Raw genomic sequence first — 24,838 nt, 5'->3', positions numbered from 1 at the left:
CGTATTACACTTTTGAAGGCCCTGGAGCACCAGGACAATGACATGTGACACTGATGACAGATGGCACTGATACGTGGCACTGATGACACTGACGTGGCACTGATGACAGATGGCACTGATACGTGGCACTGATGACACTGACGTGGCATTGATGACAGATGGCACTAATATGTGGCACTGATGACACTGATGACAGATGGCACTAATACGTGGCACTGATGACATTTGGCACTAATACGTGGCACTGACAGATGGCACTAATACGTGGCACTGATGACATTTGGCACTAATACGTGGCACTGACAGATGGCACTAATACGTGGCACTGATGACACTTGACACTGATGACACTAATATGTGGCACTAATGACACTTGACACTGATGACAGATGGCACTAATATGTGGCACTAATGACACGTGGCAGTGATGACAGATGGCACTAATACGTGGCACTGATGACAGATGGCACTAATACGTGGCACTGATGACAGATGGCACTCATGACAGATGGCACTAATACGTGGCACTGATGACACGTGACACTGATGACAGATGGCACTAATACGTGGCACTGATGACAGATGGCACTGATGACAGATGGCACTAATACGTGGCACTGATGACACGTGACACTGATGACAGATGCCACTGATACGTGGCACTGGGGAGGGATGGCACTGGGGAGGGATGGCACTGTGGACAGATGGCACTGGGGAGGGATGGCACTGGGGAGGGATGACAGTGGGGAGGGATGGCACTGTGGACAGATGGCACTGGGGAGGGATGACAGTGGGGAGGGATGGCACTGTGGACAGATGGCACTGGGGAGGGATGACAGTGGGGAGGGATGGCACTGTGGACAGATGGCACTGGGGAGGGATGGCACTGGGGAGGGATGACAGTGGGGAGGGATGGCACTGTGGACAGATGGCACTGGGGAGGGATGACAGTGGGGAGGGATGGCACTGTGGACAGATGGCACTGGGGAGGGATGACAGTGGAGAGGGATGGCACTGTGGACAGATGGCACTGGGGAGGGATGACAGTGGGGAGGGATGGCACTGTGGACAGATGGCACTGGGGAGGGATGACAGTGGGGAGGGATGGCACTGTGGACAGATGGCACTGGGGAGGGATGACAGTAGGGATGGGTGGCACTGGGGAGGGATGGCAGTTGGGACGGATGGCACTGGGGAGGGATGGCTGTGGGGACGGATGGCACTGGCGACAGACAGTGGGGAGGGATGACAGGAGACACTGACGACTTTTTTTTAGTTTTTTTTTTTTTTTTCCCCACTCACCGCTGCAGCGGTTCGCTCTCCCTCCTCACACGCTGTCTCTGTGTGAGGAGGGAGAGCCGGCGATGAGAGATGATCTCATATGTTTACATATGAGATCCTCTCTCATTGGCACCGCCGATCGCACTGTAAACGGCCGCTGTCATTGGCCGTTTACGGCGATCTGTGACTGGCTGTGTCCGAGGGACACGGCCAGCACAGAACTTCCGCGATGCGCGCCGCGGGAGCGCGCATTGCGGAAGTAAACAGCTGGACGTCCAGGGACGTCCACCCAGCAGATAGCGTCCGCGCTGCAGCCGTCTTTCGGCTATAGCGCGGGCGCGAAGTGGTTAAAGAGATGTTTTGTTTTCCTACTTATTAGATACATCTTTCCTGGCCATACCTCATGTCTGTACACAATGGGTTAGCGCCTCATCTGGCGCCCATATGACCACCCTTTCCTAGCTGAATAAAAAACAGCCCCTCCCCCCCACTGACGTGTTCTTTTTTTTTGGTCTGCTCCAGGCCACCTGTGGATTGCAGTGGTAAGTACTTTGTTTGCTGCAAGGATATCCTCCCCCCTACCACACCGACCCCTCCATGTTCAGCCTCTCATGGAGTTGGAAGACCCAGAATGTTGAACAGGAAAGCCTCCTGAAACTGGGTATCCCTTGTGCCGGGTCGCGGGCAAAGTTGCTTAGATAGCACAAATATTTTACAGGTGTGGTTTTAGTAAGCCCTGCAATGTCACCATTGGGGGTTTCCTGTTTTGTATAGGCAGTGTGCCGCTCTCCTGGCTTTCCTGGCTTTGTCTTCAGTCTGAGAGCGGCAGGGGGTGATGTCACAGAGGGCAGGGACACGGAGCGGCACGGGGTAGCGACTGCCAGTCACCGAGCAGCAGCTTAAACAGTCTTAGAAACTCCGGACAGTACAGGTGTAAAGTTCTGACTCAATACTTGTATCTATAAATGGCCTCTGAAGTCAGTTCTAATCTGTTATTTAACAGCATGTTGTATGTCAGTTTGATGCAATGTTTAATCCAAATGGAATGCATATGTTCTGGACTCTGTAATGTCAAATATATTTCACACATTTTATTTGAGATTAAAAAAAAAAGAAAAGTCTTAGAGCCGGCAGAGGAATTGGTTTCTCTCCTCTCTCTGCAGTCCTGCCAGTTTTCTCTTGTGTGGTAAAGACTTGTTGCTGTTTGCTCCCCTGTTGTGCTGTGTGTTCCCGGTTAGACAGTCTGACTGGTTTTGTTTCAGATTCTGTGTCTCCTGTCTGCCTCTGGAAGGCTGTCTGACCTCACCTGCTGCTGCTTAAGTAAGTAGATAAAAGCGGATGGATCTTAAAGATGGTAAAACTAGTTCCTCTGACAGCAGTTGCTTCAGAAAGAAGGATGTTGGAGGTTGCAGAACTTTCCTGCAAAGATCCCTTTTGTGTCTTTTTTAGTGATACTATGTCCATCTTCCTTTTCATTTTGCTGTCAGGTTCATGAGTCATCTTCTATTGGTTCACCAGGGTGATTAGATTGGCATACAGGAAGTGGGCCTTTCTGCTCAGGAACAGGGGCAAGCTCCTTCGAACTGAGGGGTGGCAGCCTTTGGGGCAGTTATGCCAGGATGTCAGTGAAGAGTATATGAGAGATGGCTAGCCCTTCATTCAACTTTACAAGCTAGGCGTGCAGTCGACACGTTCTGCAAATTTTGGAACGAGACATATAAATTGTTTTTGTCTTTGGCAGCTTTTCTGCCATTGTCAATGTTTCTTTTCATGTGTTCTCTCCCACCCATTTATTCAGCTAGTTAAATCCCATTGTGTGCTCATGTGAGGTATGGCCAGGAATACGGAAAATTGTTATCAAATACTTACCGTAATTTTCCTTTCCTGGCCTATCCTCACGTCAGCACAGGACTCCCTCTTAAGTGGCTAGATTATCAAACACATCAGTGGGGGAGGGGCTGTCTTTTATTCAGCTAGGAAAAGGTGGTCATGTGGGCGCCAGATGAGGCGTTAACCCATTATGTGCTGACGTAAGGATAGGCCAGGAAAGGATAATTACGGTAAGTATTTGATAACAATTTTCCGTAATTTGTTCAGTATTTTTATTTAATCTTTTTTTTGTTGGAGTTTTGTTCTCCTTTTTTACAGTCTAGATGGGCCCAAAATTCAAGAAGCACCTTTGGGCTTTCAAAAGGTATCAATTATGCATCTAATTTTGTGACTACCTGTCAGATTTTTAGGGCCCTGGAGTGCCAGAAAAGTAGAAACACCCACCAAATAAATACATTTTTGCCAAACGTTTTTGGAAATTGCAGAAACAAAATGAAATTTTTTTTTACACAAAGTTGTCAATTAATAATATATTTCTAACACATAGCTTAGGCATACTTAGAATAACACCCCAAAACACATTCTGCTACTCCTGAGTATGGTGATACCACGTGTGCAACTTTTTCACAGCCTAGCCACGTATAGAGGCCCAGAATTCAAGGAGCACCTTCAGGTGTGCAAGGGACATACATTAGGCATCTAATTTCCTGACTACCTTTCACATTTTTGGAGGCCCTAGATCTCCAGGACAATAGAAATACCCACAAAATCACCACATTTTAGAAAGGAAGCACCCCAACGTATTTTCTAAGAGGTATAATGAAAATGTTATTTTTTTGTCACAAGTTTTTTGAAAATGCGGAAAGAAAATTATGTATTTTTACAAGTTGTCAATTTAATGATATATTTCCCATACAAAGTATGGGATACTTAGAATTACCCCCCAAAACACATTCTGGTACATAGGATGGGGAAGATAAATAATTATTTAATCCCCTGTAGATTTTGTAAGTTTGCCCACTTACAAAGAAACAAAGGGTCCATAACTTTTATCATAGGTGTATTTTAAATGATAGAGACAGAATATTAACCAAAAATCCAGAAAAAACACGTAAAACAAATGCTATAAATTGAGTTGTGGTTCAGTGAGTAAAATAAAGTATTTGATCCCCAAGCAAAACATGACTTAGTACTTGATGGAGAAACCCTTGTTGGCAAGCACAAAGGTAAGAAGTTTCTTGTAGTTGGTGACCAGGTTTGCACACACCTCAGCAGGGATTTTGGTCTACTCTTTTTTACAGATCTTCTCTAAATCCCTAAGGTTTCTTGGCTGTCACTTGGCAACTTGAAGTTTCAGCTCCGTCCATAAATTTTCTATAGGATTAAGGTCTGGAGACATATCGCCAAGCCAACAAAGGAGTGGCTAAAGAAGAAGCACATTAAGGTCATGGAGTGACCTAGCTAGTCTCCAGACCCTAATCCTATGGAGCATTTATGGAGGGAGCTGAAACTTCAAGTTGCCAAGAGACAGCCAAGAACCCTTAAGGATTTAGAGAAGATCTGTAAAGAAGAGTGGACCATAATCCCTGCTGAGGTGTGTGGAAACCTGGTCACCAACTACAAATTACTTTTTACCTTTGTGCTTGCCAACAAGGGTTTCTCCATCAAGTACTAAGTCATGTTTTGCCTGGGGATCAAATACTTCATTTTACTCGCTGAACTGCAACTCAATTTATAGCATTTGTTTTACGTGTTTTTTCTGGATTTTTGGTTGATATTCTATCTCTATCATTTAAAATACACCTATAATAAAAATTATGGACCCTTTATTTCTTTGTAAGTGGGCAAACTTACAAAGTCTGCAGGGGAGTAAATAATAATTTTCCCCACTGTAAAATAGGCATGCAGGAGGTTCTCTCCCTTTGTAAAGTGGAAGTCATATGTGTAACCTGTGGCCCTCTCACAAAATGTATATAACTTCCCCCTATAACTGGCACATTTACTGAGGATATACGGTTTGATTCTCAGTCTGCCTGTGAAATGTATGAGGGAAGCATCAATGCAGATATTTTTGTGAGGAGTATAAATTTCCGAGAATTTTTAGGAAACAAAATTGATAAGTGGCCTCATTTTATGGAGCCTTTCATATGACTTTGGGGAGGACACAAATAAATGTTATTAAAATCCAAGACTCTTATCATTATTTTATAGCATGTCCTGAACATAACTGAGGAATATAATGGCTTATGGTGGATTGAGTGTGTGGACCAATAGGAGTGCAGTTCATTTTTTTTCCTTCCCATGTTTAGGGTAAGGCCAAAAAGTATTTTAAGTGATAAGCTTCCATTTAAATGGTCGAGCAAAAAGTAATTGGGATTGCTGGTAATGTACTGTTGGGCATACAGGGTACATTGCTCCACAATTAAACAGAATAATTATTTGGTGAAATACAAATAAAAAAAACAGCACGGGTGTAAAACTTTCTGTTTCCACGTGAATGCCTAGTAGGGCGTAAATGGGGGCTGACAGGCACTGCTGAAGTAGAGGGTAGACGCAAAGGATTTGAAAGTGCCTCTAGGACTCTGCTATGGGCTAATTCTTCATGGCTGATGTTGTAAAACCCAACTACTTGTGCTTGCCACTTCATCAGGATCTGCTGCACTACTGATACTAACCACTTCACCAGGATGTACCGCACTGCCGGTGCTTGCCTGCTGCAGTGCAGAAGGATGCTCTGTACATCTGACTCTTTTAGCAGGGACTCTTTCATCCTCTGAATTAGAGTTGGCCGGTATTGAGACGCTGCTTTCCACTGGTTCATAATGTGAATCGGAATCTGATTGTGAGGTCTCCTCCCTGCCTGCTTCTCTGATTAGTTATATTCAGAATTTGAAAGTCTCCTCACTTGTGTACCTTTCTTGGACATTTTTGGCAGTGGTTGTACTGGTACTTGATATTCTGGTTGGCCTTCAGGACACTGATTCTGGCTGGTGATTGGGTTACTCTAACTGTATACCCTGGCTGTAGTGACATTGTACTGGTAAAGCAGCTATCATAACCCTGTTGCTGCGTTCACTGGCTCCGCTAAGACTGGCACTGGTGTGGTCAGCAATCAGGACAATGCTTCTAGCTTGGCTGGCTCTAGTGACACTGGCACTGGTATGGCAGTGATCAGGACACTCAAAAAAAAGGTAAAACTTGCAGCACCACAACAACGAAATGTTACAAAAATTAAACACATTTGATGTTACAATCAAAACAAAAATAAAAATAAAACTCCTGTATTAAAAACAAGACACTAAGTGGTTGATTTACTAAAGTCAAATAGACTGTGTACTTTGCAAGTGCATTTGCTCCAGAGCTTAGTAATTGAGTGGAAGCTCTGCTAACTTCCATCATCCAATCATGTGCAATCAAAAAAATGCTTTTTTTTTTATTCTTCGTGTGTGTAATTGTAATATTTATTCTTTATAAAGTTAAGCTTCACCCCATTTGCTAAGTTTTGGGGCAGTTACACTTGCAGAGTGCAATTGCACTTGCAAAGTGCACAGTCTATTTGCCTTTAGTAAATCAACCTCAAAGTGTTACAAACCTAGTGTTGCAATCAAAGTATATAATATGAAATCCTATGTGTGCCTCACAGTTTTACTTTTTATGTCATAAGGGATATATATATATATATATTTCAGTACCTTTTGCAAGCAGCCTAGAAAGTGATAAACTAGTGAAGACATAATTTTATATGATCAGGATACTCATGCTAGCGAAGACTGGCATTTGGTGTGGCTATCAGTCAGGCTGCTGTTACTGACTTACACTGGTTTGGTGACACTGTGACTGGAGTGGTTGCGATCAGAAATGCTGTTGTTGACTGCAATGATCTGGCAACCCTGGAAATGGTGTGGTAAATTTTGGGAAAACTGTTGCTGTTTCACACTAGTTTGGTGACACTGTGATTGATGTGGCTAGTGATCAGGGTCACTGTTGCTGGCTGCACAGATGACACTGGGAGGCTAGCGATCAAGGACACTGTGGCTGGCTATGGTGAGTCTGTTAAGTCACTGATGACCTCACAGTAGAAAACGCTCCATTTCCTCTCACAGTTGATCAGTGCGTGAGCGAAAAGAGTGGTGGCTGCAACATACAACATTTGTACAACATGCTGGCAACATTTGTGATCGCTTCTTTCTGTTGACATAGAAAAAACATTTGATGTTTTTTCTTAGCAATATATGTAATTTACTTTACAAAAATGGAGGTTCAGAGAGCATTGCCTAAATCAGATAACAGCCTTATACTGTACTCCCTCTGCTTCCATATACTAGTGCAGGTTAGAATCTTCTCCTTTCCCTGGTCACAGAGAGGTATGACAAGGATGCCCTCTATCTCCATTTTATTTGTTCTAGTGTTAGAGCTCCTAGCTTTATACATACAAAGCATAAAGATATCAAAAGATTAAGCCAACCATATATGGATCGAAATTACATCGGTTCAGCAGGGACCAGCTGAATTTTAATCCATTTGTGGGCTGACCGATCAACTTTTGTTCAGCCAGGCTGTCAAGTTTTTTTCTGAATGATCAGTGCCGTTATCTATAGCCGGCAACACTGATCATTGTATTCTGACGGTGGGGAAGGCTTCCTAGTGTTAGAATACAATACCACAATAAATAAAGTAGCTTTGGGAGAAATGTCTAGGGATGAGCCCACGGTTCAAGTTGAACGTAAGTTCGACTCGAACATTGAGTGTTCGTTTGTTCTAAAAAGAACCGAACATATGGGGCGTTCACGGACAATTTGAGGGCCTCGGAACTGTCAGAAACCATGAATCAGACTGAGACAGAAGTACAGTTAAATCACACTTGTTTAAAAATAATAAAAAAGGTAAACAGAGTAAAAGTAGTCAAAACATAGCCAGAGTTCAGGAACCGGAACGGATAGTCAGACAAGCCAGAGAACAGCGTAGTAGAACAACAAGCAGGATCTGGCTCAAGAAGGAATGTCAGCCAAGCAAGTCTTTAACAGGAACACAGGAGAGCATCTAGAGATGTGACCAAGGCGAAGGCAGAGATCATCTGGACTGGACGGCTTAAGTAGGCAGGACTGACGAGCAGGATATCATCAACAGATGAGTCACTGTGGAGAGATAGGAGCTGGAAATTAGCTGACAGCTTAGCGGCCAGCTCAGAAAAGGAAGGGCTAAGCCCAGCCCTGACAGTACCCCCTCCTCAGTGACCCCTCCCCCTTGGAGGACCACCAGGGTTGAGGGGAAAACGTCTATGGAAATCACAGAGGAGGACAGGGGCATGTATGTCCGAGGATGAGACCCAAGAGCGTTCCTCCGGACCGTACCCTTTCCAATGCACCAGGTACGTTATGCGCCCACGGAACCTACGAGAGTCAATAATGGAGTATACTTCATGCTCCTCATGGTTCCCAACCTGTACAGGGTGAGGAAGAGGCATCGAGGTGGTAAAGCGGTTGCAGACCAAAGGTTTAAATAAGGAGACATGAAATACATTTGAGATACGCATATATAGAAGGAAGGTGTAATGCGTAAACCACTGAGTTAATCCTGCGAAGAATACAGAATAAACCGAGGTGCGAACTTCAGAGAGGGAACACGAAGTCGGAGGTTGCGAGATGACAGCCAGACCCTATCCTTAACCTGGTAGGAAGGCGCAGGCAGGCCCCTGTGGCCAGCATGGAGTCTGTACCTATCGTTAGCATGTCGCAAAGCCTCCTGGACTTGTGCCCAAGTAGATCAAAGACCACGGAGATGCTCCTCTAACGCAGGAATAGTCTGCGGAACAAATTAGTCAGGCAACATGGAAGGTTGGAAACCATAATTTGCCATAAAAGGGTACAATTGGGAAACAGAATTCAAGGCACTATTGTGAGCGAACTCCGCCCACGGTAAGAGGTCTGACCAGTTGTTATGATAGTCAGATATATAGCAATGTAGAAATTGCTCCAAGGACTGATTGGCTTGTTCTGCGGCCCCATTAGACTGCGTATGATGCGGCTGAATTCCCAACTGTGCACAAAAGGCTCACCAGAACCGGGACACAACCTGACTACCCCTGTCCGAGATAATCACTTTGGGTAGCCCATGTAAGCGAAAGAACTCCCGAGCAAAAATGGAAGCCAGTTCCTTAGAAGTGGGCAACTTCTTAAGTGGGATACAATGAGACATTTTCGAGAACCGGTCAGCCACCATAAGGATAACTGTGTTGCCCTGGGAGTTGGGTAACGCCACAATGAAATCCATAGACAGGTGGGTCCAGGGCCTCTCTCCATTGGGTATGGGTTGTAGGAGGCCCACTGGAAGATGTCCTGGAGTCTTACTCTGAGCACACATGGACCAGGCAGCTACGAAGGCGGTTACATCAGCACGTAGACTGGGCCACCAGAATTGTTGGGAAATGGCCCAAAAGAGTTGATTCTTCCCAGGGTGGCCAGCAGCCTTGGGAGAATGGTAAGTCTGGAGCACGGCAGTACGGAGACTCTCTAGGACAAAGCAGCGGTCACAAGGTTTCTCAGGAGGAGCATGGACCTGAGCAGCAAGAATTTTGTCACCCAAAGGAGAAGTGGGACTGGTGCGAACCATAGCCAGAAAACAATGAGGAGGAATCACAGGAACCGGAACCGACTACATCTTGGAAGTGGAGGAAAATTGTTGTGACAAAGCGCCAGCCCTTACATTCTTAGTACCAGGTAGAAATGAGACAATGTAATTGAAACTAGACAAGAAAAGAGCCCATCGCGCCCTTCTGGGAGAGTGTTTAGCCTCAGACAAGAATGTGAGATTCTTATGGTCAGTAAGAATGAGAACCAGCACAGTGGTACCTTCAAGAAGATGTCTCCATTCCTTCAGGGCTAAAATGATCGCTAACAGCTCTCTTTCACCAATCTCGTAATTGCACTCCGTTGATGACAATTTCTTGGAAAAGTAGCCACAAGGATGCATAGCGCTCTGAGGTAGGACGTAAATTTCTTGGAAAAGTAGCCACAAGGATGCATAGCGTTCTCACAGGTAGGACATTCATTTCTTGGAAAAGTAGCCACAAGGATGCATAGCGCTCTCAGAGGTAGGACGTTGAGACAGAAGGGCACCAACTCCAGTCTCAGAAGCATCAACCTCAAGGATAAAAAGGTAACATAGGATCAGGATGTGCTAACACAGAAGCAGAAACAAAGGCAGCCTTGAGACTCTCAAAGGCCTTAATGGACTCCGGAGACCAACTCTGGGTTAACGTCCTTTCTGGTCATATCAGTCAGGGGCTTGACCAGAGATGAGAAGTTATGAATAAACTTCCAATAATAGTTGGCTGCAAAGGACGTAAACCCACGGGTCGGGGGCCACTGTAGGACTGCTGAAAGTTTCTCTGGGTCCATCGAAAAACCAGCAGTGGAAATGACATAATACAGGAATTTAACCTGTTCACGATGGAATTCACACTTCTCCAATTTACAATAGAGATTGTTCTCTCTTAGTTTCTAAAGCACACAACAGAGATCTGTGTGATGGCTCTCCAGGGACTTAGAAAATATGATGATATCGTCACGATACACCACCACACATAACTGAAACAAATCTTGGAGGACATCGTTAATAAATTCCTGGAAAACTGCCGGGGCATTACAAAGGCCAAAAAGCATTACGAGGTACTCATAATGGCCTGTTCGGGTTTTCCACTCATCGCCCTCCTTAATCCTCAAGAGATTATATGCCCCTCTCAAACCAAGCTTCGTGAAAACCGTTGCTCCCTTGAGGCAGTCAAATATATCCAAAATAAATGGAATTGGATAGGCATTCTTAATCATAAAACGATTGAGACCCCTATAATCAATGCAAGGTCTCAGTTAACCACTCTTCTTCTTCAAAAAGAAGAAACCAGCACCAGCAGGAGACGAGGATTTGCGGATGAAACCCTGAAAGTGTGTCTGCAACATACCCCTCCATGGCCTTATCCTCCAAGACTGACAAAGGGTAAACCCGGCCATGAGGGGGTATGGCACCAGGTTGAAGGTCAATTGCGCAATCATATGACCGGTGTGGAGGCAAACTACCGGCTTGACCTTTGTCAAGACATCGCTGAAATTGTGGTACTCCTTCGGCGGGGAGGAGAGTGAAGAGGTGCACAGGACCTTGGCTACCTTCTGGAAGCATGTCTTACTGCATTGTGGCGACCAGGCGAGAACCTCAGCACGGAGCCAATCAAAACAGTAACCAAAGATAACCAATAACCAGCGGAAACTTAGGTGAGGAAATAACTTGGAATTGGATTATTTCATGGTGAAGAGCCCCTACGGCCACGGACAACAGAACAGTCTCGTGAGTCACATGGACAGGCTGTAGAGGTCTCCCATCAGGAGCCTCAATAGCATGTGGAGTGTCATGCAGCTGCAGTGGAATCGAGTGTTTCGATACAAAGGCAGCATCAATGAACAGGCCTGCAGCCCCAGAGTTGATTAGCCTGTATCTCGATGGACAACTCAGTCCAAGAAAGGGTAATCGAAACCAGGGGCTTATCCTTCAGGATAACTGGGGAACAAAAAATGCCACCTAAGGTCTGTCCGTGACAGGACCTCAAGGTTCGGGTGTTCCCTGGACGGGTAGGACAAGACTTCAAAAAGTGACCTGCCACAGGGGCATGTAATTACAATTCGTGATATAATATTTCACAGCAGGGCCCCTTCCTGCACCCAACAAGAGTAATGCCCCGTACACACGGTCGGACTTTGTTCGGACATTCCGACAACAAAATCCTAGGATTTTTTCCAACGGATGTTGGCTCAAACTTGTCTTGCATACACACGGTCACACAAAGTTGTCGGAAAATCCGATCGTTCTAAACGCGGTGACGTAAAACACGTACATCGGGACCATAAACGGGGCAGTGGCCAATAGCTTTCATCTCTTTATTTATTCTGAGCATGCGTGGCACTTTGTCCGTCGGATTTGTGTACACACGATCAGAATTTCCAACAACGGATTTTGTTGTCGGAAAATTTTATAGCCTGCTCTCAAACTGTGTGTCGGAAAATCCGATGGAAAATGTGTGATGGAGCCTACACACGGTCAGAATTTCCGACAACTAGGTCCTATCACACATTTTCCATCGGAAAATCCGATCGTGTGTACGGGGCATAACTGTGAGGGCTTACAGTATTCTGGTACCACCAACACCTAAGGCCCAATTTTCTGCAGAGTATATAGGGCAGGCTGTATAGTGTATATACTGCTGTTCAGAGTATATAGTGCCTGGGGGCTTGGGGGACCCCCACGCTATTTTTAATTTGGGCGCAGGGTTCTCCTTAATATCCATAAACATGGGAAAGATGCACTACTTTACAGGCATACTAAGGACACCCCCAGGCACAATATTTAAAGGAATATTTCATTTTTATTGTTTCACTTTAAGCATTATTAAAATCACTGCTCCCGAAAAAATGCCTTTTTTACAACTGTTTTTTCCATTGATACATGTCCCCTGGGGCAGGACCCGGGTCCCCAAACACTTTTTATGGCAATAACTTGCATATAAGCCTTCAAAATGAGCACTTCTGATTTTTTACATTCGTGTTCCATAGACCATAGACTTTAACAAACAAATTATTTGCCTGTTCGCATGATCTACTGCGAACCAAACCGGGGAGTGTTCGGCTCATCCCTAGAAATGTAATTTTGTTGCCATTTAATCTACCAAGCCAAGAGATTTGTTATTAGCTCCAGGAGCATACAATTTTCTTGTACAATTTTTCTTCAGATTTACCAAAACCATATAATATGAGGTCAAACCTAAACACTTTCAATTTGTATGCAATCAGGCAGGCGCTTGCACTACAATCTACTTCAACACTTCTCTGATACACTTGCTCAAATTATGGATTTCTCATTAGGCTTGGTAAGATGCCCCACCATGGTGAGATGTTTCCACCAGTCTCCCAATAGATTTAGATGGTGGATTTAGAAGGGATTTACAGATGTTTATGTTTACAGATATTAAATCCTTTCGATAACTTTCGAGAAAAACACAATGCATCTGGAGGAATTCTTCTGATATAAGGAATTCTTCCGATATATACTTTCATCATTATAATGCTTCTCTTTTGCCTAATACAGAAGCACACCTCTGCTTCTGAGGCTGCGGGCAAGAGGAATCACTGCTACATATTTGGTGGTCATGCCCCAAAATTAAAAGGGCCTGGATTAGTTTTTATCCCTAATGCACACGGTCCTGAAATGTAACCGGTGGAAAGACCCAATCCAAAAAATCCAACATAAAACAGCAGCAATTACTGGATATATATACAGTATTCAGTACCAACAAACCATAGCCAAATCAATGACCCTTCCAAGAGGTGAAAACATAATTACCAGCATGATGATCAATGAAAAATTAATGACTATTTATTGGAAAAAGATGAGAAATTCATAAAAATGTGGTCCCCCATGGATAGCCTATTTGCAACCTGATCTAAGAGCCCTGATTGTAAGACAATGACCAAAAGGGTTGACCAGCCCCCAAAGATGGGGGAGTCGCCCCCCTCCTATACCTTTTAAATATGTTCCCCTTCCCCCACACCCCTTTCTAGTCTTATTGGACTTTCAATAGTTTTCCCTCTTAGCCTTCTAATTTCTCTACTGTTCTGCTATCTTTTTTATTTCTTTTAGGTAGGCTAACTATCATAATGAAACTACTTGGAACCCCTTATAGGCCACGCAGTATCAAAATCCAGATCAGGATAGGTCATAGCCCCTATAAGTGGAACAACACGTGATGCCCCATTCAGTAATGCTATCTTCACATTCTGTATCATTTGAAAAGGGTCATGCGTTATTTTGATACTCCAGAGTTGATCTGTGGACCTTGCATTTACATTCTACCAATGAACTGAGCATATATATGTATTAATCTATATAGCTTAACCTGTATATGTCAAAACTAGAATAAAACATATTGTACAAGAAAAACACATTCCACCACCATCGCCACCGCCTTGTACTTACCTGAGTTCTCACTTGATCCAGCGATGTGCTCATCTCTATTGGCTCTCTCCTCTCTCTCTGCTTTCACAGGAGGACAAAGAGGCAGCAGTGGGAACCATTAGCTTCTGCTGCTCTCACTTAAACCCTGTGAGCACAGAGCTGGGGGCAAGCCCGATCTGTGCTGTGTGTGTCTATGGATGTACACAACCCACTTAGTAGCGAGCCTACATGTGCACCTCCATATGAAGCGGCTTCCTATATTGGTGCACAAAGAGGAGGAGTCAAGAGCACTGGTGGGGGACCCCAGAAGAGGAGGTTCGGGGCTGATCTGTACCATTGCGCAGCAGGTAAGTATAACATGTTTGCTATTTAAAAAGAAAAAATGTTAGCCTTTACAATCACTTTAAAGTGGAACTTCAGTCATTTTTTCATCTTTTCCATCTATTAAATCTTCTGTCCTTGTTGTTTTAACTTTGGATAGTAAAACATTTTTTTCTGCCAGTAAATACCTTATACAGTCCACTTCCTGTTTCTTGTCTGGTAAAAAGCTTAGGCTTATGACATCATGCACAGCTCTCTCTCTCTCTCTCTCTCTCTCTCTTGCCAGGAAGGGAGGGGGGATGAGTCATAAGAGAGCCAATGAGAGCTACAAAGCTGGAGGTGTGCCTCTGTGTGCCTGTGTAAATCCAGATTAAAAACAGGCAGCAGCTTCAGCTGCCCACAGTTAAAATGGTTGCAGCCAGACTCAGTGGAGGGAGATTTCTGCAGCATATTTGGCAAGTACAGAATCCCAGTATAGATAAAATAACATGCAAAGTTCTTGGAGTAAAGTTTCAGAATGGCAAGGATGTTTTTTATTACAAATTATGTGAGCAGACTGCAGTTCCTCTTTAAGGATGTAATATAAAATACAGCTGCATTCATTTGTGCCTTTATACTGTTTCCTCATTTTGTACTTACCAACTATATTTATGAGTAAATAGTTTATAACATTAATTCTCACTTTTTGCTTGCTTCTTATAGCTTTCAAGGGATATATTACGAGGAAGAATTACATTGTCCTGAAAAATAGCAATGCTTTACTTCTCCAAAATAACATATCAGACAGTGCAAGCACTAGTAATTACTATACACAGTGGTAAGTCTAGTTAATATGTAATAATTGGTAACCAAATGTATTAATATAGAATTTCATTTTTTTTTTTTTAACCACTTGCCGACCGCCGCACGACGATGTACGTCCAAACTTTGAACGGGGATAGCTTTGTTATGGCAGCAGCTAGCTGCCATAACCCCAGTATCCCCGTTTTCGTGCGGCGGCCAGCTTTCAGATAAAAGTGGTCCCTGCGGCGGATTCACCGCGAGATCACTTTTATCGGTGGAGGGAGAGGGCCCCCCCTCCCGCCACGGTCCTGTGCCCTCCACCGCTTACCGGAGCCGTCGGTAGCGGCGGAGGCGATCGCATATTTCTCCGTCCTGTGCCTGGAGACGAGTGAGGCTAAGATGGCGCCCACTCGTCTCCATGACACTGCTGGGCGGAAGCGACGTCAAAAGGTCACTTCCGTCCACGCCTCTTAAAGGCACATTTTTTCAAATGTCATTTTTTTAAATTACTTTTTTTTTTTTTTTTATTGCATTTTAGTGTAAATATGAGATCTGATGTCTTTTTGACCCCAGATCTCATATTTAAGAGGTCCTGTCATGCTTTTTTCTATTACAAGGGATGTTTACATTCCTTGTAATAGGAATAAAAGTGACACAATTCTTTTTAAAAACAGTGTAAAAATAAATAAAATAATGTAAAATAAGTAATAAAAAGTAGCGGTAGAGCGAGAGCAATATTTCTAGCCCTAGACCTCCTCTGTACCGCAAAATATGCAACCTGTAGGATTTTTTAAACGTCGCCTATGGAGATTTTTGAGGGTAAAAGTTTGACGCCATTCCACGAGCGGGCGCAATTTTCAAGCGTGACATGTTGGGTATCAATTTACTTGGCGTAACATTATATTTCACAATATAAAAAAAAAATTGGGCTAACTTTACTGTTGTCTTATTTTTTTATTCAAAAAAGTGATTTTTTTCCAAAAAAAGTGCACTCTTTCTGCAAAACAGAACTAACAAAGTGAAGATTTGCTATGTTGTGGGTGAGTGTTTATTGGGCTTAAGCATTACCCTGAAAAATGTACCAATTGTCTTGACTTATTTCCTGAAAGATAGCAGTATACTACCTGGCTCTGACTGTTAATCTCAGGAGATTTGCAGCAAGATTTGGTGATATCACTACTGTGCTGCTGAATGTTCTCCTTCCATGGAGGCTCTGACATAAGGAGGAAGCAAAGGCCTGATAAATTAGTATTGGGGAAATATTGTCTGCAAGAAGACCATAGATAATACTGGTGACTATTCTTTGCCCTCTGCATGCCTTTTTGGGTACAGCTTCCTGTGTAAAACTTACCTCTCTATCCAAGTCTGAACTTGATTGTCATGCAAAGCTATTATTTTGCATCAAAATCTATAGCATCCCACATTTATGGGTGTGTCACATGCCTGTGCCCCCCACTGCACACTATGGTTCCATCCACCGACACCTACGTCACTGCAGTGCACAATAGTATCATGGGGGCTGTCTTTGTTATTAAACATGCCCCTCTTAGATCTACATCTCTTTTTAGGTGACTGCTATGGAGGCTTAAAGGATAATTAAACCCAAGAACAACAATTTAACATATTGCAGTTTACCAGTTTTTAGATGTGGGGGCATTAATTTCCTTTTTTTAGGGTAAGAACATTCTTAGTAAGTAAAGAAAGTGCCTGTTGATCTTAGTAGAGATGCAGTCTTTGTCTTGACCTGTGAGATGAAAGTGTTAAGTTAGCCACACATGGTTAGATCTTCCTTTGAATATTCGTAGAAAAAATATTCTTCAGAATATTCCTTCTTGCTATCACTTAGTAAACTAATTTAATTTTAAATCCCCTAAATTTTATCCCTCTATATTTTAATGGAATCCCAGACGCAATAAACAAGTTTATTACAATATGTAAAATTTTTCTGAAGGATAACCACATTTACAATTAGAATTTCATTTGTTCAAGAAACATTTTTCATCCTTCTGCTTTAGATTTTCTCATCACTATGATAAAAAAATGAATGTATAATGCCTTGAAAATGTATTCATTCCACTTGAAATTTTCCACATTTTGTCATGTTACAACCAAAAACGTAATGTAAATATTTTTTATTGGGATTTTATGCGATAGACCAACACAAAGTGGCACATAATTGTGAAGTGGAAGGAAACTGATAAAGTGTGGTGTGCATTTGTATTCAGCCCCCCTGAGTGAATACTTTGTAGAACCACCTTTCACTGCAATTACAGCTGCAAGTCTTTTTGAATGTGTCTACCAGCTTTGCACATCTAGAGAGTGACATTTTTGCCCATTCTTCTTTGCAAAATAGCTCAAGCTCTGTCAGATTGTATAAAGAGCATCTGTGAACAGCAATTTTCAAGTGTTGCCACAGATTCTCAATTGAATTTAGGTTTGGATTTGACTGGGTCATTCTAACACATAAATATGCTTTGACCTAAATCATTCCATTGTAGCTCTGGCTGTATGTTTAGGGTCGTTGTCCTGCTGGCAGGTGAACCTCCTCCCTAGTCTCAAGTCTTTTGCAGACTCTAACAGGTTTTCTTCCACGATTGCCCTGTATTTGGCTCCATCCATCTTCCTATCAACTCTGACCAGCTTCCCTGTCCCTGCTGAAGAAAAGCATCCCCACAACATGATGCTGCCACCACCATGTTTCACGGTGGGGACGATGTGTTCAGGGTGATGTGCAGTGTTATTTTTCTGCCACACAGCGTTTTGCTTTTAGGCCAAAAAGTTCCATTTTGGTCTCATCTGACCAGAGCACCTTTTTCCACATGTTTGCTGTGCCCTCCATATGGCTTTGCGCAAAAGCAAACGGGACTTCTTATGGCTTTCTTTCAACAATGGCTTTCTTCTTGCCACTCCTCCATAAAGGCCAGATTTGTGGAGTACATAACTTATAGTTGTCCTGTGGACAGATTCTCCCACCTAAGCTGTGGATCTCTGAAGCTCCTCCAGAGTTTCCATGGGCCTCTTGGTTGCTTCTCCGATTAATGCTCTCCTTGCCCGGCCTGTCAGTTTAGGCGGACCGCCATGTCTTGGTAGTTTTGCAGTTGTGCCATACTCTTTCCATTTTTCAGATGTTGGATTGATCAGTGCTCCAGGAGATGTTCAAAGCTTGGGATATTTTTTTTTCTTTTTATAATCTAACCCTGCTTTAAACTTCTCCACAACTTTATCCCTGACTTGTCTGGTGTGTTCCTTGGGCTTCATGATTCTGTTTGTTCACTAAGGTCCTCTAACAAACCTCTAAGGGCTTCACAGAACAGCTGTATTTATACTGAGATAGATTAAATTACACACAGGTGGACTCTATTTACTAATTAGGTGACTTCTGAAGGCAATTGCTTCCACTAGTTTTTAGTTAGGGGTATCAGAGTAAAGGGGGCTGAATACAAATGCACGCCACACTTTTCAGATATTTATTTGTAAAACGTTTTGAAAACCATTTATCGTTTTCCTTCCACTTCACAATTATGTGCCACTGTGTTGGTCTATCACATAAAACCACAATAAAATACATTTACGTTTTTGGTTGTAACATGACAAAATGTGGAAAATTTCAAGGGGTATGAATACCTTTTCAAGGCACTGTAGATTTGATCCCACTATCTCACTACTAGAAAATCAAATGAGTGTTCTGAAAACTAAAATTTTCTAACAAACCTTTACTGGTATATGACCAGCTATAACAAGTAAAAGGATTGAGTTGGCAACTCTGTAGTCCATATAGCGATTTTAATGGTTGGTTACATGACCAGCAATATCTTCCTTTCTGACTGAAAGCCTAATGCATCTTATCTGGAAACTGGTAAGCTCCAATATACTGTATAAAATGTTTGTTTTTGGGGTTTAGATACTCTTTAGTGTTCAGATGACTACATAATAGAACAAGGTAGCTCGAGACATACAGAAGAAAGGGCAGATAGTTGGAATTAGGAACTTGGACTCCCTGGCCCTTATTATTGCAGGCTCAGTTACAGGAAGTTCCAAGATGACCAGGTTACCGGAAACCACAGGGATCTTCAGAGTTGAGTTTTTTCTGTTATATAAAGTTTGACCTGTATGTACCTTTAACTGTGTAATTGTATTTTAATACTCATTTTTTTCTAATCTTTTTTCTGTGCTTGCAATTTCAGGCAAGAGAACTGTGTCCCAAGCCATTTCACAGAGCCCAACCACCGGGACAAGCAGTCAGGGCAGGTAGTTTTACACAAAGTCTCTGAAGTAACTCTACATTGTTACTTAACATTCCTGCGTATAATGTTCTGTGCTGTGTTCACGGCTCTTTGGCTGAACCATGTGAACATGAAACCGTTAGTTATGTTTTGAAGTCTCTGAGACAAAAGCCCTAGCTTGCTAAGAACCGGAGTTCTGTAGAAAGACAGGGAGGTACAGTGAAAAGAGCATCAAAAGGCTGGAAATACGCTGCGGAGAATAAAACGCTTGCTGCTCCCCGAGGTGGTGTGTCTGTGCTCTTCGCTTAGCTGCAGATGTTACAGCCTCTATTTTAGTAAAGACCTGAGGTTCTTTGGTAGCACTTTGATATCCTGCTCGAATTCAATATGTGAAACGGAGGAGTCTCTCTGTGACTTGGAGCACAGCGCCGGCTTTGAAGTTTGATCCAATTTTTGCTGCTTACCATTTGATGTTGAAAGGATGAAATGAAGAAAATGTACAGTTTTTTGCCAGTAACTCTGTAGAGCATATGTAAGATAGAAAAAAAATAACAAAATCCGCTGGATGATATACTTAGAAATGTTAAGCAGATTAGTACCTTCCTATAGCTTTTTTCTGATACAAATGAAGCATGGGGGAAGGGGGGGGGACAGAGCAAGATGTGCCCTGAGACTTACAGTTCATAAAAATACGGCTTTAAATGAGCTTGTTTAAAAAAAAAATACTTTTTTTTTATATGTTACTTGTTCAATGCAATTTAACCCTTTTAAGAACTGACAAGGCCTCACTTTGTAGTACTTGCCAATAATGTGCATGGAAGCAGATAAAGTGGATTGGTAAAGAGATTAAAGGTCATCGTCTACGTCCCCAGAGCTACTATTAATGGGATTTTCTATCCAAGCTGGGATGCACAGGTTGTATAATCCCACATGCCCCATTTGTACTCATTACCATGAGTAGAGATTTAGCCTGTACATCTATGTCCCTAATATTTCTCTTTTTTGGTGCTGTTGACCTGGCCAGTGTTATTGTCATAAACTGTGGCGGCTGGTGTTTTTTTGGGGGTTCCTCAAACACCCCCCCCCCCCGAGCGGCTGGTGGCACCTACCCCCCCCCCCCCATCTGAGGTCAGTCTGAGACCTTGGTGGGCTCCGTTCGCATTCTCTGTGCCCCGAGCCCGCCCTATTTTGAAGCCTATTAGAGCCTATGGCTCTAATTAGGTGCTTAAAAAAACACCCCCTCCATTGTAATTTATGCATCTGGTGTCCTGCAAGGGGGCAGATGCATGGATAGGGAGGGGGAGGCGGCGATGGATAGAGGGGCAGCGCCTGTGCGCCCTTAAGGCTCCATTTGCACCACGACATTCCATTTTGCGGGCAGGATCGCAGTGATTCTGCCCGCCATTCGGAAACACCAGAAATCGTTGGGTGCCCTTGCGATCCCTGTTACTTTGAATGGCACCAAATCGCAGCGCGATTCTGCTGCAAATGTCGCCTGACGAATCTCGGTAAAATCGCACAAACAAAATTGAAGGACGCCCGATGCCCAAAAGAAGTTCTTGTACTTCTTTTGGGCGTTGGGTGTCCCGCGATTCTGTTTGCGTGACAATTGTGGCAGAATAGCGTCGCGATTTGATGACAGTCAAAGTAACGGGGATCGCAAGGGCGTCCCGCGATTTGTGGCGTTTCCGAATCGTGAAAAATCTTCTGGGAAGGCTGACCACAAGGTTTAGGAGTGTGTCTATGGGAATGTTTGACCATTCTTCCAGAAGCGCATTTGTGAGGTCAGGCACTGATGTTGGACGAGAAGGCCTGGCTCGCAGTCTCTGCTCTAATTCATCCCACGTTTGCAGAGGCATTCGATTCTGAGTCTTGTGGGTCACTAAGGATCACATTATCCGTAACTACCTCCTCCCAGCCACGTACAACCCTCTTTCTGGGGACTGAAAACCATCCCTTGAAGACTGCTGCTTGTTATCCTCGACATCCATGCTGACACAATCCTCCTCCTCTTCTTCTTCCTGTGTGTTTGGCAGACCTGCAGGAATGCTTTCTGGATAAAGGGGGCCTTGAGAGGAAAGGAAGTCCTCCTCTTCCTCCCGCTGTTCTGCTCAAGTGCCCTGTCCATGATTCCACGAAGTGTGTGCTCCAGCAGGAAGACTGGAGGGACAGTGTCACTGATGCATTGTCGCTGCTCACCATCCTTGTGGCCTCCTCAAATGGTGACAGGACAGTGCATGCATCCTTGATCAGCAGCCACTGGAGTGGTGAAAAGAAGCCAAGCTCCCCTGACCCTGTCCTGGTGCCATACCCTCTCAGGAGATCTTATAAGCCTGGGTACCTGGTCAAGAAACGCTGCACCACCAAATTTAGGACGTGTGCCAAACATGGAACATGGGTCAAGTTTCCCATGTCGGAGTACAAAAAAGAAACAGCACTCAAAATGCCTCATCCGTAAATTTGTGAAGAAATTAAGAAAAAAGAATTCCAAAAAAGGAAAACCTGTGGTCTGACTTTAAAGGCACAACAAACAGTGGAAATATACAAAAATATTAGCATTTATTTAAATATATATAATACAAACAACAGGAACATGAAAGAAATATTGATAAAAATCATATATATACAAAAAACAATCTATATATGATATGAGCCCTAATGCGTTTCGTTGTACACTTCTTCAGGACACATTTGGGGTTCAGTAGTTGCAAAGAAGTAAAAGGGGTCTCACTATCTAAGGATAAAAACACACAGATTACAATAAACATGAAATAAAAAGAAAAACACTGTTTATGTCAAGACAGAGGATCACGGCACATGTATACAAAGCAGAATCATGGCAGGGATAAGCTGATTGTTACCTTGCAAAAGGAATCACATATTAATCAATCAGTGATCGACAAAGTAAGGGAAAAAGCAAAGTGGCGCAATGAGGTCAGAGCGAATCACCAGGCAAACAACACCCAGAAACCACCTAAAAACCAATAAAAAATCATAGCTCAAATCAAATACATAATATGCAACAGAAAAAAAAAAAACCTGTGAATCAATGGTCACGAGTGTCTAGGTATGATACTTTCAAACAGGGGATGCCGTATCAAAGTGAATATTCATAGAAGACCGGATATAATCATAGATTGTTCATATCAGAAAATATAGGAATCCCTCAGTCAGAGGTAGCCACAGACTAAGAAATTTGGCCATATATCAAAAGTAATGAATCCAGATCTGGGCTGTTATCATCCAAGATAGACTACAAAACAAACAAATATGCACCATCCTTGTGGTCTCCTCAAATGGTGACAGGACAGTGCATGCATCCTTGATCAGTAGCCACTGAAGTGGCGAAAAGAAGCCAAGCTCCCCTGACCCTGTCCTGGTGCCATACTCGCTCAGGAGATCTTATAAGCCTGGGTACCTGGTCAAGAAACGCTGCACCACCAAATTCAGGATCTGTGCCAAACATAGAACATGGGTTAAGTGTCCCTGTCGGAGGGCGGAGAGACGGTTGGTGCCATTGTTGCATACAACCATTCCTGGCTGAAGCTGGTGTGGGGTCAACCACCTCTGAGCCTACCTCTGCAGAGCTGACAGAATCTCTGCCCCAGTGTGGCTCCTGTCCCCTTGTATAGGTGTGCACACACTATTGTATTAGGGTGTGCACCCCAAAGCTCAAACACACATGCCTTTCTCTGCAGCCTCAGCTGCACGGGGCAGTGAAAAGATGGGAAGTGCTCTGTGCTGAGTGGCTTCCTGTTGATTCACAAACTGAAACATAGTAAACACCATTTACTATGCTTCAGTTATGAATGGACACATTGAGCAAGTGTGTTCACTGTGTTCATTTAGAAAAGGAAGGGGCCGGTAAATTTCATATTTACTAGCCCATTCCCCCGCTCTCCATCCTGAAACATCCCCTGCAGCAACCTAGAGGAGAGCAGGTAAACCAGCAGCACTGCAGGGTGGGTGGCCAACAAGAAGGGGGGGCCTGGGCAGTAGGGGGAATCGGCACCGCACATAGTGATTAGGGTGTGCCAAGGCACACCCCCCTGCGCACGCCTATGTCCCCTTGGCAGACCAACTTAAGTACCACATGACATTTTTTTTCCTGACTGCTTGCGTAGCCCCTAGAGCGTTTAGGGAGCATTGCTGGTTCAGAGGACAATTGTGCAGAAAAGGCCATAGAGGAAGAAGAAGAGGAGGGAGGGGAGCATACAGATGTTGTGGCAGAATCACCATTAGCTTTTTGGAGGCATGGTGGCAGAACAAGCTCCAACACTGAACCCTGTCCTGCATCCTTCTCAGCTACCAGCAGAGGTACCCAGTGCACCGTGAAGGAAAGGTTACATCCCTGCCCATGTCTGCTGGACCATGAGTCAGCGGTAATATGAACCTTACTGCTGACCGCCCTGTCCAACGAGGCCAAAACATTGCTTTCCACATGGCAGTAGAGAGCCGGAATGGCCTTACGTGAAAAGAAATGGTGTTTTGGAACCTGCCACTGTGGTACAGCACACGGTCGAATAATTCTGGGGACTCCTCCATGCATGATGGTGGGGCTACGGAGGAGTAACTGTGGACAAGGAGCCGATGAAATTGGCAGCTGCGATGGAAGGCAAACTACTATGAGCCTGGGTGACAGAGGATGAGGACGGCTTTGTTATCCACCCCACCAACTCTTCTGCATGTTGTGGCTCAATAACACGGCCAGCAACAGAAAAAAAAGACAAACGTGCCTCACGGCCACCTGCAGAGCATATACCATGTCCATGACCACCACTGTTGACTGTAGACACAGAGGCTGCTTGCCCTCTTTTAGTGACCTGTGAGCGTCTGCCTCTCCTTGGTGGCCTTCTGGACATGATGGGGATTTATTTTTTTACAGCACACCATCCACTGCATTATATACTGTGTACACCGCCTGCACTGTATTAGAAATGGTACACCGGCTGCACTGTATTATATACTGTGTACACCGCCTGAAATGTATTAGAAACTGTACACCACCGAATGCACTGTATATATAGGCTACACTGAATGCAGAGTGTATATACAGATGCAAGCAAAGCCTGGGGAATGCCCAGGAAAAAAACAAAGCCTACTTACCACCAGCTCGCAGACAACCAAATTGACCTGTCTAACAGTACGAGTTAAAAACAGGAGTTTAGTCAGCACGCATTTGCAAATGCATGTGTAAGCCACAGAGCCTCGTCACGGCACCCTGATATCTGTGGTCCTAACACTAAAATATGAGTGTCCCCACAGTGGAGGCACATGCATTCTGATGGATAAATGCTGGCAGGTGGACTGAAGGGCAGCCCATCCCTTCTTAAAGGTACAGAAGCACACCAAACACCCAGCAAATAGCACTATGGCTGCAAAGGTGCTGGTGCGTTTCTGGATCA

General features: G+C 43.9%; 1 protein-coding gene across 4 annotated transcripts in view; it reads left to right on the top strand.

The window, feature by feature from the left end:
- Positions 1 to 24,838, top strand: part of MYO3B (myosin IIIB) — a 635,651-nt gene that overhangs the window by 502,794 nt on the left and 108,019 nt on the right. For all 4 annotated transcript variants that reach the window (XM_073633937.1, XM_073633938.1, XM_073633935.1 and 1 more), the window contains exons 29-30: positions 15,130 to 15,244; positions 19,395 to 19,458. In XM_073633937.1, coding sequence (XP_073490038.1) covers positions 15,130 to 15,244; positions 19,395 to 19,458 — 179 coding nt within the window. The remainder of the gene's footprint in view (positions 1 to 15,129; positions 15,245 to 19,394; positions 19,459 to 24,838) is intronic.

Source organism: Aquarana catesbeiana, linkage group LG06 (genome assembly GCF_042186555.1).
Source record: "Aquarana catesbeiana isolate 2022-GZ linkage group LG06, ASM4218655v1, whole genome shotgun sequence".
Taxonomy (NCBI): Eukaryota; Metazoa; Chordata; class Amphibia; order Anura; family Ranidae; genus Aquarana; species Aquarana catesbeiana.
This window is presented reverse-complemented; position numbering and strand designations above follow the sequence as displayed.